The sequence below is a fragment of the Danio rerio genome, chromosome 3 (assembly GCF_049306965.1).
Source record: "Danio rerio strain Tuebingen ecotype United States chromosome 3, GRCz12tu, whole genome shotgun sequence".
Taxonomy (NCBI): Eukaryota; Metazoa; Chordata; class Actinopteri; order Cypriniformes; family Danionidae; genus Danio; species Danio rerio.
The window spans coordinates 30,708,327-30,724,699 of NC_133178.1; the positions used below are offsets into that span (position 1 = coordinate 30,708,327).

Genomic DNA, 16,373 nt, shown 5'->3' on the forward strand with positions numbered 1-16,373 from the left:
AGTGATTTCTTTACATACGGTCAAAGTCCCTTTAAGGCAAGTCATTTCACTCGGCGACCATCTTTGAAATGCCTCTTGTGTAGTATGCTCAGGCATTCTGTCTGAATGGGGAAACATCAAACTCTCCAAAATTGCTTGCCAAGCTTATTACTGTAGGATACTGATGTTTGTTGTTTTTGATTCCCTGTGATATATATTGCAATATTAATACAATTTCATAAGATGGCTGGTATAGCTGTATTGGGAAATAATTTATCATTTTAGATTTACTGGGATGTTTTAAGGATAGGGTAGTGCATCTACATAAAATATACTAAATAACAAGCATATAAATACAACAAAACATAGATGCACATGAAAAATATACACAGTTTTGTGGTTTTCAATAGAGCGTAACAGTAATAAGGTACAGAAATTTAATAAAAGTAAAATAAAACCATTGTATTGTCTTCATCAAATGAATTAAGCAATTAAATCTTCATCAAAGCTAAGAATCATACAAGTTAATGTGTCAAATTCCATGCTGCCTGATTAACTATAACTCTGACTCTAATCCCAGATGTTACAATTAGGCTTACCGGTATCCAAATTTTAATACTGCCAATCTCCTCCCTATTTTACCTTGGTATTTGGTATTACAGTGAATAATACAAAGATTTTGACACAAAAAATATGACATTAACATTCTACACCACATTTCCTTCAAAAATGAAATCAAACCATAATGTTCACAGTGGCTTTATGTTGACTCTGTTCAATAATACACTTATTAGACTTACAACGAAGGCCAAATATAGCAAAAAAATAATAATTACTATGTCAGCCCTTTATAGTGTTAAAAAAATAAAACTATAATTTAACTTTACTTTTCCTCCCATCCAACGAGACTTACTTAAAAAGGTAGTTCACCCAAAAATGAAAATTTTGCCCTTCACCCATCCTCTACTTCAGGGATGTCAAACTCAATTCCTGGAGGGCCACGGCTCTGCACAGTTTGGTTCCAACCCTAATTAAACACACCTGATCAAACTAAAGTCTTTCAGGCTTGTTTGAAACCTACAGGTAAGTGTGTTGGAGCAGGGTTGGAACTAAACTGTGCAGGGCTGCAGCCCTCCAGGAATTGAGTTTGACATCCCTGCTCTACTTGATTCAATACAGCTTGAGTTTCTTTTTTCTGTTGAACACAAAAGATATATCGATCGATGTTGTATACCTGTAATTTCCATAGTATTTGTTTGTCCTGCTATTGAAATCAATGGTTACAGACTTAAAATGTTTTCAAAATATTGTCTGTTGTGTTCAACAGAAAAAAAGAAACTCATACAGGTTTGCAACCACTTGAGGATGAGTAAATGCTGACTACATTTTCAATGTTAGAGAATAAAAAAAAAAGTACAATATTGTCTTGAAAATGATCCATAAAAAACATTAAAGACATCTTTACACATTACAATAATATAGATTTGCTTTGTGTGATATTAAATGACTCTAGTGAATGATGTGCAATTCTTTTTATTTCTTTTTAAGTCATGTTAAGATTTCCGACATTTAAAAAGATTTCTGACAAACCTGTCTACAAAAGACACGTTTATTTCAAATACTTTGAAAATGTACAACTCTGAATGTGAGTGATTAAAGTAGAAAAGAGAAGGGGAGGCTGTGTGGTGCTAGTCTTCTTCTTCTGAAGGAGGCTGATCATCTGCTGCCTGCCGTTTCAGCATTTTAGCCATCAGCTCTGAGGAATAAAACATCAATTATTCTTAGTTCATATCATGGTGGTGGTTGAGTATATTATAATATGAAATTTCACAATATGGTGATAGTTGAGGAGATTCTGATAATGCTCTGTAAAGCGTTATATATATATATATGTATGTATGTATGTAATGAATTATATATGATATTGGTCATTCAATTTAAAGAATTTCCTGACAATTAAGACCAAACTACCAAATCTTTACCATACGTTTCCATTTTATCATTCATTAGGATTAACCCTCTTGAGATGTACCATTTCATTTTCAAGGGGGTCCCACAATTTATCTTTGAGACGCTGATATTTATACAGCAATATTGTGAAATACTGTAATTAATGAAATTCAATAATAAAATTATTTATATACTTTTTTTTTATAATATACTAGAATGTTTATTAAAGTTCATTCTTATGAATGCAAAGCTAAATTCACAGCATTATTACTCCAGTCTTCAGTGTGTCATAGGGCTGCACGATATTGCAAAATTCTGACATTGTGATATTTTGTTTCTCTGCAATATAGATTGCAATATGAACACAATTTGACCAGATGGTTTGAATAGCTCTGTTTGGAAAGAAATCATGAATTAATACAGATTGGTGGGGTGATTTTTGTAAAAATGTGAATCATGTATACAAAATAATAAACAAATCTCAAGCAAATATTATTAAAACAGAGCAACAAAAAATTTTAAATAAACAGAGCTTTATGGTTTTACCATAGAGTCAAACAGTATTCAGCTACAGAAATTGAATATTGAAATGTAAAATAACATTATTCTCCACTAAAGTTACAAATATACTTTTTTGGTGCTCTGATGCTTTAAACCAGGGTTGCCAAACTTTTCCCTATGAAGGGCTGTATCATTGAGAGCTGTGGGCTGAAGGTAAAGTTACCATGGGTAATTTCCTAATTTATTTCCAAATATTTCAAAATAAATAGAAATCGTTACTTTAAATTGTATTATCTAATGCGGTATAACTTTTTAAGTGGTAAGTCATTGCAATAAAAACATAAACAATCCCATTTATAATACAGCTACAGTTAACCTTGACTTGATTTGCTCACTGAAGTCTCTGCATTGTCAGGTGAAAGTATGCACATTCAAACAAAATTAAATTAATTTGCACAATTTGATTTTAACATTTAATTTCACTTAGTTTTTAACAATAAAACAAACAAAAGGCTGCATTAAATTTGAATTGACAATCTTAAACCCAACCCCATCATTCTCCCTCTCTTCTCAGATGGGATGGTGGGTCAAATCTAAGGTTATCATGGGCCAGCATACAAGCCCTAGTTTGGGCATCTCTGCTTTAAACTCTTATGAAACGTCTTTAAAACACAAGCAAATGATAAAGATTCACTCTGTAATGATTAATCTTGGCAATGACTCCACAAATCTCATGTATTCTCAATTGTTGTGCTGATCAACTACAATCCCAACTCTATTGCAGACAAACACAATGTGATATCGATGCTGAAATGATATTGTGCAGTCCGAGTGTCACATGATCTTTTAGAAAATAAGTTAATATGCTAATTTTGTGCTTTACAATTCTTTAATGAAATCAAAGATCAAAAGAACATTACTTGTAACACTATCAAATGTTTTACGGCCACTTTGATCAAATGAATGCACCCTTGCTCAATTTGTTTTCTTTTTGACACTAACATATTTTGCATTGAAATCAGATTTGATGGGTGCATGATCACCTTTGGCAGGATTGAAGACTCCATTGGTCTGCTGGTTACAAACGTAGCAGCGCTTAGACTTGCGGTAGTGCTGCAGGGCACAGGCTTCACAAAAATAGTGCCGGCACCTGAAAAACAAAGAATACTTTTAAATTGACAATCACCATATTAGACCTGCAGTCAACAATGTGGTTACAATGTCAGGGCATTCAGATATGATGTACACAAGCTAAAGCGTCATAATGTGGAATTGTGCTGTGGTGAGACTGGAGAACAGCATTTGCAATTCAAAGCAGCCATGGCTTGATGTAGCACTCACTTTGTTATAATGGGGTTCTTAAAAGACTCTCTACAAATGAAACACTTGAAGGGAAGATCTTCATCATCACTGCTCACTTCGTAATTCTCATCATCTGTGAAATAAGCAATACATCAGAAAACAACTAAAGAAGGAAAGCAATTCAAAGACTTGTCTCTAGCGATGGCTCACCGTTTGCTCCATATCTTCCTTCTTCAAGCTCTCGTTCAATCTGCCAGCCGTGCTTGTAGTCCGAGCGGTCATGCAAAAACTTACAGCTGTCTGAGGATAAAAAGAAATGATTACTGCCATGTGATAATATACAAGTGGCAAAAACAGACAGGAATTAAGTTGTGTACTAACCTCCAAACCCACAGAAACCAGTCTCTTTGTAATCTTTACAAATGTCAGGCTGGTAATCCCACCGCACTGTGGCCCTGAGGTGCTCAGGCGCTCTAATTGGGCCTTTCCTGTCACATGCAAGAAATTGGGAATGTTTTAAAGGGTTAGTTCACCAAAAATTCTGTTAATAATTTTTCACCCTTATGTTGTTCCAATCCCCTCAGACCATGTTTGATTTTCGGAACACAAATAAAGATATTTTACATGAAATCTGAGAGCACCCTCATCCTCCATAGACAAGAGACGTTCAAAGTCCAGAAAAGGATCCAAAAACAATCCATGTGACTTTCAAGGTTTCCTGCGGTTTGGAAAAGTCAGGGTTTTAAAACCGCTAACATTTTCTGTTACACTGTGGTATATGTACATTGTTTAAACATGTTTTTTACAACATGTTTTTTTATTTTATTTAGTTTTTTTAGGGCAACAGCTACTGGTCAGCCCATGGTTTAGGGAACATCTGAAAAACAAAATGCTTAAGCACCAAAACATCCAGGCATGCTCTGGACCTGAACAGTGCTGTGGCTTACTTTATATCCAAAGAAGAGAAAGATGAATGTCTTTTTCATTTTTTTTTAAAGAAATATGTGTTTTCGAAACTATTGACTTCTGCTGTCTTCAATAAATTCTTTAGCCTGTCATGTTTACTGTTCCAAAATATGCTTCTTAAAATAAAATATATTGTGTTCAATGGGAACAATAATAGTTTTTTTTTTACCCAGACATTTTAAAAGAATATTTTTGAGCAGTAATCACAATACTGTGAAACTCTGATATTTTTATCCAAGGTTATCATACCGTCAGAATCTTATACCGGCCCATGCCTAGTAAACGCGCACCCTGACCTGTCATGTATACAAAAAATAAAGTATTCTTTCATGTATTTACAGTTTTTTACAAGTGTTTTGGGAGCTCTACATGATTACACATCAGAACACTAAAGTCCCATGCAATGTTTTTGGTTTCTGGACTTTTGAACATCTTTGAAATCTCACTGTCCATGGAGGATGAGAGAGATGTCAGATTTAATCTAAAACATTTTCATTTGTGTTCAGAAGATAAACAAAGGCCTCTTAAATACAGCCGCCAATCCAAGCACCAATCACAATCTGCCGTAATCCGCTGCACCTGGAAATAATTCAGACCGAGAGAGTGCAGGAAAGAGGGAGAGGAAACAAGAGAAAGAAAAACTCGTAACAACACTGACTCACCTGACCATGCCAGAGGAGGCATTGCCCATAGTGGAATCTTTGGGTTTAATGAATTTGTGATAGTTGTTGATCCCACGATAAATCTTATCATCTTCTTTACCAGTCAGCTCCTATAAATTACACACAAACACGCAGCCATATGATTAAGAGATTGTGTATATTCTGGCCATCTTAACAATATCAACAATCAAATATCATGACATGAAATGACCCCGCTCCTTAGATGCTGGTTTATTCTTCTGCATTGAGCGCAGACTTTGAGCAATCGCATACTCCTCGCCGTGGCTGACGCGCACCTCTCAAAAAATGTCACTACTTGACGATACGTAGCGCAAGCTCTGCGGTTGGTCAGCTTGATAGTGATGACAAGAGTGGGCAGCGCGGAGAGCAACGAAAAAAAGAAGACTGTTGGTTTTAGGCAATGTGTGTTTTCATTTCAGTTGTTCAACGCTGATGTTCAATAAATAATCATAGATAGTAGATAGTTTGCGTTTCCTTCAATTATTTTAAAATCAAGTAATGCACCCTTTTCAAACATCTCTCACTTTACGAAACCTGTCAGTTAACTATGAGGGCAAAAACAAATGAAATAATCAATCATTAGTTGTAATCGGGTTAAAATGTTTAGTTAATCAAGATTTAGATTTGAGGCCAAATCGCCCAGGCCTATTATAAAGGCTATTTATTTTCTAAAATGAATTGATTCTGCTGTGCTTGAAAGCACTGAGTGAGGTATCTAAATAACTGAACTGACATGACATGACACGCTACTATATCACCTTCTGTAGAGCTGTTGTCTACTTGAAATATGTGTAAATACAATTGAAAATGCTGAGTTTAATGTTATCTAAATCTAGAACTGTAAAGGTACTTTGAATCTGTACATAACATACATAAACCTGACTTTACAATGATGCAGCCAGTTATTTCCAATCACCCGCATACCTCTTGGATTTTCTGACTGCGCTCAAAGATGGCCTGAGCATCTTTGTCCCTCTCTGTGTCCAGCTCATAGACAGCAGTGGCCCCCATGTCATCCGGCCCCTCTGGTTTCTGCAACACATAGTCAAATACACTCAATTACAGCCTTTAATGTTTCAATGAGACAGCGCAAAAACTGTCAGACGTTAATAGAAATGTAAAGTCATACGTGGTCATGAATTATTAGGCACCATCAAGCGTTTATATTCATAATTTGCTGTAGCATAAATCATGAAGCTGTACAAATGTTGGGTCAGTCAGACTCACCGCTGAGCGAGTGGACTTGTAAGCGACAGTCACGCTCTTTTCTTCCTTCTCTTCTTCACTTTCACTCGATGAGACAGCTTCCCTCTCCACTTTCTTCGTCTATAAAACGAATAATAAATATAATAATGATGACATCAGTTTAACAGCGGCTAGTTACATAAAACACATGAAATACGGACATACTTTCTGAATCATGGGGTTCACAGCGGCAGATTTCTTCTTTCTGACCACTGCACTGCCCTCATCGCCGCTGCTTTTTTCTGATGATAAAGAAACAAAACACTGAACTGCAGACATGTATTGAGCATAAACATTAATTAAACAGACGGCTTGTTGTAGGGATTATAGTTTCTCAAGTCAAACTCGCTGTCGATTGAGACACTGAAGAAAGAAGCACAACGTACCTTTGTCGCTGTCACTTGCATTTCTTTTCCGTGCGGAAAATTTCTTGTTTGATTTCTTAAAAATAAATGTGCAGGTGGGTTTTTTCGGCTCCTCGGACTCCGCCATCTTTAACTACGTATAAAAACAAACGATGAAGTCATTTTTTGGTTACAGCGCCTCTTGTGTTTGGGAAGAAACGTAGAATGGGAATGGTTTACTGCTGTTGTATTTGATATGAATATATTCCCATTTAACAATTGATAATGTACATATCTTTACTATTATTATTAATCAGTAACTAGCAATATTCAGACAATATTTGGATGCATGCATTGAGCAAAATTAAGGATAAAGACGTTTTAAGGTATTTTATGGTGTACTTAAAGTAAAATTATGATTTAGAGTGAATTTTTTCCCATTATAAAGGTAAAGTCTAGTTAGGATACTGTGGATACGTACATCAACATAGCATAAGTTTTGTGACACTGTATAACAATAAATAATATTTTACAGTACAAATTCCACACTGGCCACGCCCCTATCGTGAATGTACCACTAGACGTAAATGTGTCGTGAAACACCGCAGCGGTTTACGGCCTCGCGCCATTTTAAGAAAGGAACGACTCGTTCAACTGGGTGAGAACACACGTTGGGTATTGTGTGGACCGAAATACACACAAAAATACCGAGTGAATTAAAGAAATTCATGCACGAAGGTCTTCCACAGAAACACGCAAGAGGATTTTGGCCCGAAAATCGGAGATTTCGTTGGAGCCGAATGAAAAACTGAGGTAATTGACTGCAGGAGGCCGTCCGTGGAAATGTAGGCGATCTCGGATATGATCATCATGAGAGAGTTGGTGAATTAGCAGAGCTGACCGTAACCACGACTGAGCTTTGCTTTATTTTTGTGTATTAAAGAGTGCACTGATATTAGTTATTAGATGCGTCTCTTTTTGTTGATGCTACACTAACGTGATCTGATGCTGAAGTTGTAGTTTGTTTAATCATTATGTGGAGAATAAAAGTGTTTGTTTGCACGAAGCTAACCGAGAAAGCTAAGACTGCTAGCAGCTAACTTCACGAGACTCGTTTAAGGGGTGTTTGTTTACTGATCCAGATCTATGTGAAGACGCTGAATTTTCAGTTTGAATCTGTTAGCATGATTTTGTCTGCTTATTTAAATCCACCTTATCTTAAATAACGTCTTATTTACCATTTTCACACAGTAACTGCTTAACTTGCATGAGGTGCTCCTAATTGTTGATTATTTTTTTTATCGTTTGTGTTTTTTCTCTCTTCCAGGTGAACAATGACTCAGTTTCTTCCGCCGAACCTGTTGGCATTGTTTGCCCCGCGGGACCCCATACCGTTCCTGCCTCAACTGGGAAAGCTTCCTCACGAGAAACACCACAACCAGCCCTACTGCGGAATTGCTCCTTTTATCCGGCATTTTGAGGTGCTTTTTGACTTGTTATTTTATGTAGAACGGTTTATTTATCGATTTCTTTGTTACATTGATGTATAACTGTTTTTTCTGCTGTTTATTAGGACCCCAGAGATGCCCCTCCACCCACAAGAGCAGAGACACGGGAGGAGAGACTGGAGAGGAAGGTGAGCGAGACTTGTCTGAATAGACTCTCTGTGGGGAGTTTACTAATGTTTTCTCCTGCTGAATTGCTTTTAGATTGACAGAGCTGCACTCAGTAGTTTTAGTGGGCATATAAGTACAGACAAGACGTGTTTGAAAAGCTTGTTGATACATGTCACATTGAGTTTAACCATAGGTCATCCTTGTCCCAAACTTTGCTTGAGACCACTGCTAACAAAATGTTTTTTTTAATTGAAGCAAAAAAAGTTAGAATATTTACTCTGCCTCCACTTGTTTTAAACCGGTTATATTTTGTGTCATCTGTCCAACACAAAAGTATTAATGTTTTGGAGAATATTAGAAACCACATGCCATTGATTCCTTGGTGTATGTATATATATTTTTTTTCACTGCAATGGATGTTAATCGTGACCATTTTTTGGTATGTTTCTTTTGAGTTCAACAAAAAAAGGAATGCGTTTCCACTGGAGGATGAAATAATTTACATTTAATGTGCACACGATTAACTTTCACTCTATTGTTGAAACTTGGCAATTCATTCACAAATCCCTTGTGTTCTGGACCGTTGAGTCTTGACAGCTATGAACACTTGATAATGCTGAAATATGTTGCATAGCCCTAAGTTTTTAGAAATCATTTGTCAACGCACCATAATCAAATTCTGAAAAATCGATGAAGGAACTTGATAGCAGTCAGCAATAGTAAGATATGCATTGCAGAAGCTTTTGTGTAAATGTCACATGCTCTATTAATCCAGTAATATGATGCAATAAATGACCAATAATAAGAATGTTATCCAATTATTTACATTTGTACAGTATTTAATGTAAAATTATGGTAACTAACTACTTGGTTATTTGTTCATTTCAAATCCAGAGAAGAGAAAAAATGGAGAGGAGGCAAGTTGTGGTTGAAGGAGAGCTGAAATTATGTAAGTGTCTTTAAAATAAAGGCTTTACAGTTGTAAATAAAGTCATTAAAATGTTCTATATTAACCTTATGACCTGTATCTCCACAGGGGACCCACATAATGACGCTAATGCCCAAGGAGATGCGTTTAAGACCCTGTTTGTGGCTCGAATTGTGAGTATTTTTTGGTCTCAAGCATAAGCTTGTCGGCTGACAAAAATCTAAATGTGTAGAGGTTGTTTCTTGAAGACAAATCTTACATGTTTTATTCTATTTATGCAGAATTATGATACCACAGAATCCAAACTGCGGCGAGAGTTTGAGGTCTATGGTCCTATCAAACGGGTAAATTGTGCTGAACGTGTATTATGCATATTAATCTTGGGTCAGTTTGTTTCCACTGTCTTATTCTTGTATGTATCTGCTATTATTAGATCTACATTGTGTACAACAAGAAAACTGGAAAACCAAGAGGCTATGCGTTCATTGAATACGAGCACGAGAGAGACATGCACTGTAAGTAACCAACATATCTTATTCTGCCTTCAGCCCCTTAAATGACCCCAAAGCAAGGTTGCACCAATGGTTTTTGTATTTCCAATAAGAGGCATTTAAGTCTTATCAAAACCCCTTATTAAACACCAAAGGAAGAGTCAGATGCAAAAAGCTCTTAATTGCATCTGATATATTTATAAATTGAGCATTTTTTGAAGCACAGTGGTTGAGGAATTTCACTATTGTCAAACAATAGATTCTTTTCGTTCCCTTAAATAAAATATCTGAAATGCTCATTTTAGAATACACTTTCAGAAGGCATACCTTTTGCATCTGAAGTCTTCGTATTTTGGTTGTACTCTATTTTATCTCTGCAGTGGATTCAAATCAACATATAGCTAAGCTATTAATAACACCAAAGCTGTCCTTTATGTAAAAGAATGTGTAAACTTTTCAAATGACTCTGTAACTCAGATTAAAACTCCATTTGTGTGTGTGTGTGTGCTTGTATGACCGCTTGTATCAAACCCTATCTTGTCTGTGTTTGTAGTATATTCCTGTTTTTACCCTTTTGTGTGTGTGTGTGTTGCATCTGGCGTGAGTGTGACGTGCAGCACATGTGGGGGAAGTGGAGTGTGGCTGTGCGTTAGCCCAACACATTCTGATGAATGTTGCCACTCTATGGCATCTCTGTAATGTTTAGGCAGTGTGACATAGCAGTGTGTTTCCGGCTGGATCAGTGATGGTAAGCTAAAGGCTAAGGCCGTCTTTAGTGAAAAAAAAGTGACCCATATACTTGCACACCTGTTTATGTCTGGTGCACAAACAGCTGTTAATTCCAAGGCTTTCAATACGTCAGTTCACATAGGGGTGTTCATGATTGAAGTGTTGCGGAGCGAGTCAATGCTTTATATTAATTGTGTGTTGTTCTCATTGCTACTGCAGCCGCCTATCTCTGATGGCTATTGGCCAGAGCTGGCTTGCAGATCATGATGATGGTTTTGATACATCTACACCCTACTACCACAGCTCAGTGTATGGTTGGTATGATGGGTTTGTATGATGGGTAAGATTTCTTTACACCCCTCATCTAATTATAGGTCGATTGGGTATACTAAATTCATTCTCATCTGCCCTGTTTTAGGGCTAAATGTAGGGCTGCTAGTTGTCATTGAAAGCGCTTTGGGTCGGTTGTAGTGATCGTGAGCCTGGCATTAATCTCTTCTATTAAAGCCATCACACTGCTTTTAACGTGGTTAGACAGGTGCATGTTTGCACAAATATGAGAGAGGTACATTTAAAACAGAATAGTGTTAAGATCTCTTTGGATGTGTTGCAGTTTGTGTAACACAATATTAGTTATACCCAAGTGAAAGGTGGTCTTGATTTTAGTTTTTTTTTTAAGTAGAATTTCTTATGGGAGATTATTATATTGTCATTATCCATTCAAATATCACTGCACCAAATGGTGTCTTTCCATTTTCTTTCAGTTGTTGAATAAAGGTCAATAGATGCTTACTCTTTATAAAATTATATTAAGCAAAGTCAGATTCATGATAGTTATGCAAATTCAGTGCATTAACGATAGGAAATCACCTTTAATTTTAAAAGTGAATTTGTGAGCTGTACCAATTTTAATTAGTGTAATGGCAGATGAACTTTGTTGCTAACAAAACAAGCAAATATTTTGTTGTTTAAGTTTCATTCTACTTAATGTAGTTGTTACTACGTGCTTATGTTTGACCTAATCTAATTTTGCGTGATGGTACTGGACTTTAAGTATTTGACTCTTAAATTTTTCCTGTTTGATTTTAAGAGCAAATTAAGTCTTTTAAAGTTTCATTTTTAAGAATCAAGCAAAATGTATTCCGAGATGTAGTACATTCTCTTCATAAGCATTCAATCTAGGTTTTTGGAATTAGGATTAATAGATTAGATTAACTACAGGCTTTAGAAATTAAAATCACTACATCTGAACCCAAATACATAAAAAAAATCTGTTGACATGGAATCACCTCGTTCTTTAATGGTTAAATTAAGTTTCTCTGGGGCGGTTTATCCTTAGGCCTAAGAAATCTGTTTGCGTTAAGGAGCAAGAATCTACATTGAGAGAATTTTTATTTTTTATAATATCTTAGATTTGTTTGTCCAAATGAATCATCTTTATTTTCTAAGCTTTAAGTGCGCTGGAAATTACAATGATAGATCCAATTAAACATAAGGACTTTTTTTACTTGCCTTAACTTACCATTTCTAAAAAAAAATGCGTTAAATAAAATATTTTAAGATTGCTTAAATTGTCACTGGCAAGGCCCCATAGATTTGAAAAGAATTTAACCTGGAAACTGTTTTGAGTTTTTTATTTTTTTTATTTTTTATTTTTTGGATATGAGGGTGGTTGGTAAGCCCCTCTTTTGGGACAGCTAGTTGAGGGTTGTGGTAAGGCCCTCTGTTAACTGATTTAAATGAGGGTGAATGGTAAGCCCCTCTTGTGGGTAGGTGCGCTGAGGGTGTTTGGTAAGCCCCTCTAGTTTGGTATGGTAGTCTGAGGGTTGTTGGTAAGGCCCTCTTGTTGACGTCAGGGCAGGTATGTGTGAAAGTACTGAAGGGTTTCATGGTAAGGCCCTCACGATGGGTTCCATCTGAACTTCATCGACAGTGCAGACAGGAGTAGCTTCGTGGATTTTCCATTGTTGAAGGATTGGATCCCTAATTCTAAGAGTTCAAGCTTGTCCCGTTTTAGTAAATAAAAATAAAAAATTGGATCACAGTTTCAAATATATTGAAGAACATTTTGATTCGAGGCTGCTGGGATCGACAGGCTACGTTTCGTGGGGTTTTTCATCAAGGACTTCCATCCTTGGCCAGGTGTTATGGTAAGATAGCAACTCCAGGTAATGTGGTATAACTTGGATAATGACTAATTACTAAGGGCCTAGATATTTAAGGTCTTAGACTTATTTCAGATCAGCAGAAGGAGAAAGCTTATTGGCCATACTGAAGTATGTCAGAAGTCTGTAACTTTAAAAGTGGTGCTTCTAGCTTCTTTGTATTATAAATAATGCAATTGCTAGAAGTAAAGCTTTGCTAAATGTTTTTTTCCCGTGTGGTGCGGTGTGGAGTGGTGTGGCGTGAGTGTGAATGGTGCTTTTAATGCTCAAATTCAGTTTGAATGTGAATGAATGTTTTGAAGACATTTGAGGATGAGAAGTTTGCTTTTTAATGCAAGATGTGTTCACCAAGTGCCTTTTTTAAAGATGCTATTATTAGTGATTTAATGACAACAAAAATGTCAGTGTGGATCACTCAAAGATATTATAGAAATTAAAATGACTTAAGTGATCCGAAGCTGTTCAGAACAGAGCTTGCTGATTTTTGGGATTTCTCCTGCACTGCATTAGAGCTGCCTCAGTTATAATTTGTATAGTAGTCATTTAAAATTATTAACAGAATTTTTTTCCCAATGTGTGCACTCTGGAAGATCTTAAAAACAATATGCATCTATTCATTAAACGTAGGTTACTTTTTATTTATTTACTTATTTATTTATAATTATGGGTTAAAGTGAATAGAAGCATCTAATCATCAAGGTAATGGTGTTGAAGGTAATCACTGAGGTAGAGGAAATGTATAAAATGGATGGCAGCATTGTCAGTTTATCATTCCTGGTGTCTTATCCATTTGGAGGTAAGCGTGTGACTTCTGATAGATTAATGTTTTGAATGGAGTTCATCCCAAATTCAAGGTATGTAGTAGCAAATACTGTTCTGTGTCTTCATGGTTCTCATTGTCTGTGTCTTTTTTTCCCTCTGTGCTCCCCTTTATTCCCTTCCTCTCAATCTCCACTTTTCTATTGCTCATCTATCAACTCTTCTAGCTGCTTATAAGCATGCGGATGGCAAAAAGATCGATGGTCGTAGAGTGCTTGTTGATGTTGAAAGAGGACGAACGGTAAAAGGATGGCGCCCCCGGCGACTTGGTAAGCATTTCTATTTTCCCCCCACTCTTGTCACATGTTTGTTTCTAGGCCTGGAGGTCCAGTTTGAAGTATTGAAAACATTTGATTCAGTTTTTCTAAAATGTCCCAAGACAAGAATGGATGTTGTTCAATAGTTTAGGACGACTTTGGTCCTAAACTATTGAAAAATGGGTTTTTAACGCCTTTAAATGTTGGCTTCTGTAGTTTGGTTAGGAATGGCTTTAGTATGCCTCAAAGAGCTTTCTTTGAGGTTTTTAGTTTCAAGTGAATCATTCTCTACCAAAAGCAAGAATGACCGCTAATCTTGTAGCAAATAGGTTTGATAAATCAAGGCAGGCAAAATCTGGCTCAAGGTCTACTGTCCTGCAGAGTTCAGCTCCATCTTTGATCTTTTGAACAATATTATTGCATGGGTATTATCAGTGGGCTTCGAGGACCTTGCCTATCCCAAGCATGGCCTTTGGGTCCCAAAACTTTCTACTTGAACCAAATTTCTTTTCTTCACTCTCCAGGTGGGGGTCTTGGTGGCACAAGGCGAGGAGGCGCAGATGTCAACATCAAGCACTCTGGCAGAGACGACACATCTCGTTATGATGACCGACCAATTGGAAGGTACGCTGTGTGAGAGGCGGTTAGAATTTTAGTTGGTGCTTTTTCATCTTCTGAACTTACGCGGCCTTACCTCTGTCTTATTTTGCAGTGATCGCGATCGGGATCGTGGTGAACGCCGTGAACGCAGTCGGGAACGTGATCGAGACAAGGAACGTGGAGAACGCAGACGTTCTCGGTCCAGAGAGAGACGCAGGCACACTAGGTCTCATGAGCGTGAGAGGGCCGCTGCAGGGGATGAGGCTGGGGGCAGCAGCCGACGACGAGAGAGGGAAAGAGAACGAGGTGGTGCTGGAGCTGGAGAAAGCAGAGAGAGGAGTAGAGACCGGGATCGAGATAGAGACCGCAAGAGAAGGAGCAGGAGCAGGGATAGGAAGAGAGACAGGGAAAGAGGAAAAGGTGCAGAAGGAGGGGAGGAAGGCATGGGCGGGCTAGTTGATGGCATGATGCCTGAAGGGGGAGATAGGGGCATAGAGGACCCCTTGGGTGGTGAACCAGGGCGAGGTGAGGAGGGAGGACCTGAAGGAGAGGAAAGGGGGAGGGATCGAGACAAAGACAGGGAAAGAGATCGTGATAGGAAGCGCAGCCATCGAGATAAAGATAGAGAAAGGGATCGGGACAGAAGGCGGGACAGGGATAGAGATCGTGACCATAAGCGAGACCGTGGAGATCGGGACCGTGGGGAGCGAAGGGAAGATCGACACATTACCTCCTCCGGAGATCATGAGGGTTTGGGTAATGGAGGTGAAGAAGGTGAAGAGCCAGTGCCACCGCAATCAGAAGAAGGTTCACAGGATGGGATGAGGATGATGATGATGGATCAGGATTCCATGCAGTCGGGAGAGGGCTATGCCTCCAATGAAAATGGGTACAGGATGGAGGCCCAGGGTGATGAGTACTAAAAGTGCCATCGTTGTGTGAATGATTGTAGGTTATCTAGATGTAATGTTGATTTGATCCACAAATATCTTCAACCATTATTTAATGCCTCCACCCTTTGCTTGCACTGTCCACAGCGTGTGAGTATTATACTGTACTAATAACAGCTGTCACTGAGAGAGCTTAGTGTCTCCCTGGTAAGAAGCGTCCTATTGTTAAAATAAACATTATGTAGCTAAACTGTGAGCTTTTTTATGTTTTTAGCTCTGGTAAACCTATTTCTGGGGCTTGGACTACAGTAAATAATTAGCTTAATGATGCATTTGAATTCCCTGTCTAACATTATTTTGATATCAAATGACCATAACTGGGAGGGGATTTCTTGACTGAAGCACTGTATTATAATACAGTGTAGTTTCAGTCAAAGATAAGTATTTGTTTGTTGGAGTTATTGGGGTTGTTTTAGTACTGTTATGTCCATTTTCATAGATGTTTGCGGAGTACAATAGTAACGTTTCATGGGTTAGTACATTTATCTGTAACATTCTTTTTGTATTGGTCTTCCCTTTAATTTCTCTGCTACTTTATTTTCATCATGTACATTTTGTTTCATATTTGGTCCTGTACATGGATCGTTTACAAATCGTACAGTTGCCCCTTATTTTACAGCAGGAACAAAGGCAGAAAATATGACACCTGCTTTTAAATGGGAATGTCTGCCATGGTCTCACAGAAATTGCTCTTAATTTTATGTATAGGTTTTTTCAGTTTGTATCTGGTCGTATTTGTTCTGCTTTAAATTCTTGAATAAATACTTTTTTATTGCCGAAGTAGTGTTTTGGTTATTTATTTAAATCTTACGGTGTTAAACGAGCTTGTGGGTTGCAAAACGACTTGA

At 37.4% G+C, this 16,373-nt stretch overlaps 2 protein-coding genes across 3 annotated transcripts; one reads left to right on the forward strand and one right to left on the reverse strand.

Moving 5' to 3' along the window:
- Positions 1–1,572: 1,572 nt before the first annotated feature.
- Positions 1,573–7,120, reverse strand: rnf113a (ring finger protein 113A). The gene is made up of 10 exons (NM_001004536.1): positions 7,013–7,120; positions 6,792–6,868; positions 6,609–6,707; positions 6,306–6,413; positions 5,361–5,470; positions 4,114–4,220; positions 3,943–4,032; positions 3,772–3,865; positions 3,474–3,580; positions 1,573–1,735 (listed from the first exon to the last, which is right to left on the reverse strand). The coding sequence occupies exons 1-10, from the start codon at positions 7,116–7,118 to the stop codon at positions 1,668–1,670; spliced, it is 966 nt and encodes a 321-aa protein (NP_001004536.1). The 5' UTR covers positions 7,119–7,120; the 3' UTR covers positions 1,573–1,667.
- A 464-nt stretch (positions 7,121–7,584) lies between these two features.
- snrnp70 (small nuclear ribonucleoprotein 70 (U1)) lies at positions 7,585–16,305 on the forward strand. 2 transcript variants are annotated; one of them, NM_001003875.2, is made up of 10 exons: positions 7,585–7,783; positions 8,298–8,451; positions 8,544–8,606; positions 9,481–9,535; positions 9,623–9,687; positions 9,796–9,858; positions 9,948–10,029; positions 13,886–13,987; positions 14,500–14,599; positions 14,688–16,305. In NM_001003875.2, exons 2-10 carry the CDS (start codon positions 8,305–8,307, stop codon positions 15,496–15,498), a joined length of 1,488 nt encoding a protein of 495 aa, NP_001003875.1. In that variant the 5' UTR covers positions 7,585–7,783; positions 8,298–8,304; the 3' UTR covers positions 15,499–16,305. The 2 variants fall into 2 exon arrangements, 1 of the variants encoding a protein (NP_001003875.1); XR_012398832.1 differs by having other exon boundaries at positions 7,595–7,783; positions 10,954–13,987.
- The last annotated feature ends 68 nt before the right edge of the window (positions 16,306–16,373 follow it).